General features: G+C 40.2%; 1 protein-coding gene across 4 annotated transcripts in view; it reads right to left on the bottom strand.

Annotated features, from left to right (window-relative positions):
* Positions 1–2,792, bottom strand: part of LOC106869320 (EVI5-like protein) — a 301,815-nt gene that overhangs the window by 115,966 nt on the left and 183,057 nt on the right. For all 4 annotated transcript variants that reach the window (XM_014915019.2, XM_014915018.2, XM_014915020.2 and 1 more), the window contains one exon: positions 750–974. In XM_014915019.2, the coding sequence (XP_014770505.1) occupies positions 750–974 (225 nt within the window). The remainder of the gene's footprint in view (positions 1–749; positions 975–2,792) is intronic.

Below are 2,792 nucleotides of genomic sequence, written 5' to 3'. Positions count from 1 at the left end.
AAAAAAAAAAAAAAAAAAAAAAAATGAATAAGACACAAATACCAGTAAACATAAAATACACACACACACCTATAGTTATCCATAAGTCAGGTAAAATAGGCACTCATACAGTTATTAACAGAGTGGGTATATTAATCTAAGTATACAGTACAATAGATCTTTAGGGATGGCTTCCATACCTGCCAACCCTGAAGAGCACATGTATTAGATAGCCACCCTGTTATCCAATGTGAAACCAATTTGTAAGATTGGCTGAAATGGATCAATAATACTATATACTTTGATTAATATATATACATATTGTAGGCGTAGGAGTGGCTGTGTGGTAAGTAGCTTGCTTACCAACCACATGGCTCCGGGTTCAGTCCCACTGCGTGGCACCTTGGGCAAGTGTCTTCTACTATAGCCTCGGGTCGACCAAAGCCTTGTGAGTGGATTTGGTAGATGGAAACTGAAAGAAGCCCGTCGTATATATGTACATATATATATATGTATGTGTGTGTATATGTTTGTGTGTCTATGTTTGTCCCCCCAACATCGCTTGACAACTAATGCTGGTGTGTTTACGTCCCTGTAACTTAGCTGTTCGGCAAAAGAGACCGATAGAATAAGTACTAGGCTTACTAAGAATAAGTCCTGGGGTCGATTTGCTCGACTAAAGGCGGTGCTCCAGCATGGCCACAGTCAAATGACTGAAACAAGTAAAAAAAAAAAATTAAAAAAAAAAAAAAAAATCAAATATAGCTCACCTTCATCACATTGAAGAGACTCTCCTGACCAAGGCCATCCTTCTCTTTGAAGAAGTCATGGTCTGGGAATGTGCGTGCAATATCCCTCCTGATCAGCTTCTCACTCGGGGAAGTCTTCTTCAGGTAGTCTACATAGCGTTCTTTGGCAGGAGAATCATGAACGTTAAGCAGAAGCTGCCAGGCAAGTCCTCGGAATGGGTGAGGTATGCCTTTCCTTACTAGTTCCTGAAAAATACAAAATAGTTCATATTAGAAGTTGAATGCTTCCATTTTTTTTCTTATTGGAATCTTTGAAAGTAAATTACAAAACAGCACCCCACAGGCACTGTAAATTGGTTGGCATTAGGAAGGACAACCAATGCCAAAGCTAACACAAGAGCATTATGCAGTTGTTGGGCCTATTGGATCTTGTCAAACCATTCAACACGTGCCAATATTGAACAAGGATGTTAAATGATGATGATGATGATATATCTTTATTATTTGAAGTGTTTTTTTTTTTTCATGAGGATGGTGAAAACTGGCAGAGAATCTTACAAAGGAACTAAGGTTAATATAAAATACTGAGAAAGACAATAGAATTTTTTTTAATGGGAAGGGGAAAGAAAAGGTTAAATGTAGGAAAGAGAAAAAGAGAAGTGGTAAATAATCAAGAAATTAAGCAACTTAATTGAGATGAGATACAACAGTGATAAAAATAAAATGCACAGACAGGGATGCATCTACTCACAAGGCTTTGGTTGACCTGGGGCTATAGTAGAAGACACTTGGCCAAAGTGCCATACAGTGAGATCGAACCTAAGACCACATGGTTAGAAAGCAAGCTTCTTAACCACACAGCCACAGCTTCAGCTATGTTTGAAATTTGCTTTTGGAGGTTCAATTTAGGACTGAAAAGTGAATACATGTGGCAGACAAATCATCATCATCATCATTTAACGTCTGCTTTCCATGCTGGCATGGGTTGGACGGTTTGACTGAGGACTGGTGAGCCAGATGGCTGCACCAGGCTCCAATCTGATCTGGCAGTGTTTCTACAGCTGGATGCCCTTCCTAACGCCAACCACTCCGAGAGTGTAGTGGGTGCTTTTACGTGCCACTGGCACAAGGGCCAGTTAGGCGGTACTGGCAATGGCCATGCTCAAATAGTGTTTTTTACGTGCCACCTGCACAGGAGCCAGTCCAGCGGCACTGGCAACGATCTCGCTTGAATGTTTTTTCCCACATGCCACTGGCACAAGTGCCAGTAAGGCGACGCTGGTAACAATCACGCTTGAACGGTATGTTGTAAATTCCCATAGTCTGCTGGTTGGTCAATATTTTATGCCTAAATTTTAGTAATACATAGGAAATGTCACAAGTACAAAACAATAGTATTTTAAGGTACAAATGTCTCTTGGTTAATTCCAGTTTTTCCTTTTTGTAATAAATGGATGATATAAACTACCTTCTTAATATACGTTATCCACTTAACAGAAAAAAAAACCATAAGCCGAGCAGGGTGAGGGGGAGGTGTGGAGTGCACTTTATGAAGCCTTAATGATTACTAAGTCATAGAGACATCCTTAAATAGTAATTTATGTATGGAAAAGATAAACCAGGATATTGAGAAGTACTTGCTTTTATAAAAGTGTCAATAAACTTGTAGTATGTATGATGTCAGTTTAACTGTTTCTAGAACATCAAGGACTGAAAGGCTGTACTTAAACTTACTTACATGGCATTAAGTAGATATGTGTGTGTTTATGTCAAAGATTATGTATATCATCATCATCATCATCATCATCATCATCATCGTTTAACGTCCGCTTTCCATGCTAGCATGGGTTGGACAACTTGACTGAGGACTGGTGAAACCGGATGGCAACACCAGGCTCCAATCTAAATTTGGCAGAGTTTCTACAGCTGGATGCCCTTCCTAACGCCAACCACTCAGAGAGTGTAGTAGGTGCTTTTACATGTCACCTGCACGAAGGCCAGTCAGGCGATGCTGGCAACGGCCACGCTCGAAATGGTGTCTTTTATGTGCCACCCGCACAAGCC

This window comes from Octopus bimaculoides, chromosome 1 (assembly GCF_001194135.2).
Source record: "Octopus bimaculoides isolate UCB-OBI-ISO-001 chromosome 1, ASM119413v2, whole genome shotgun sequence".
NCBI lineage: Eukaryota > Metazoa > Mollusca > Cephalopoda > Octopoda > Octopodidae > Octopus > Octopus bimaculoides.
The sequence above is the reverse complement of the archived record's forward strand: the minus strand, read 5'-3'. Positions and strand labels throughout refer to the sequence as shown.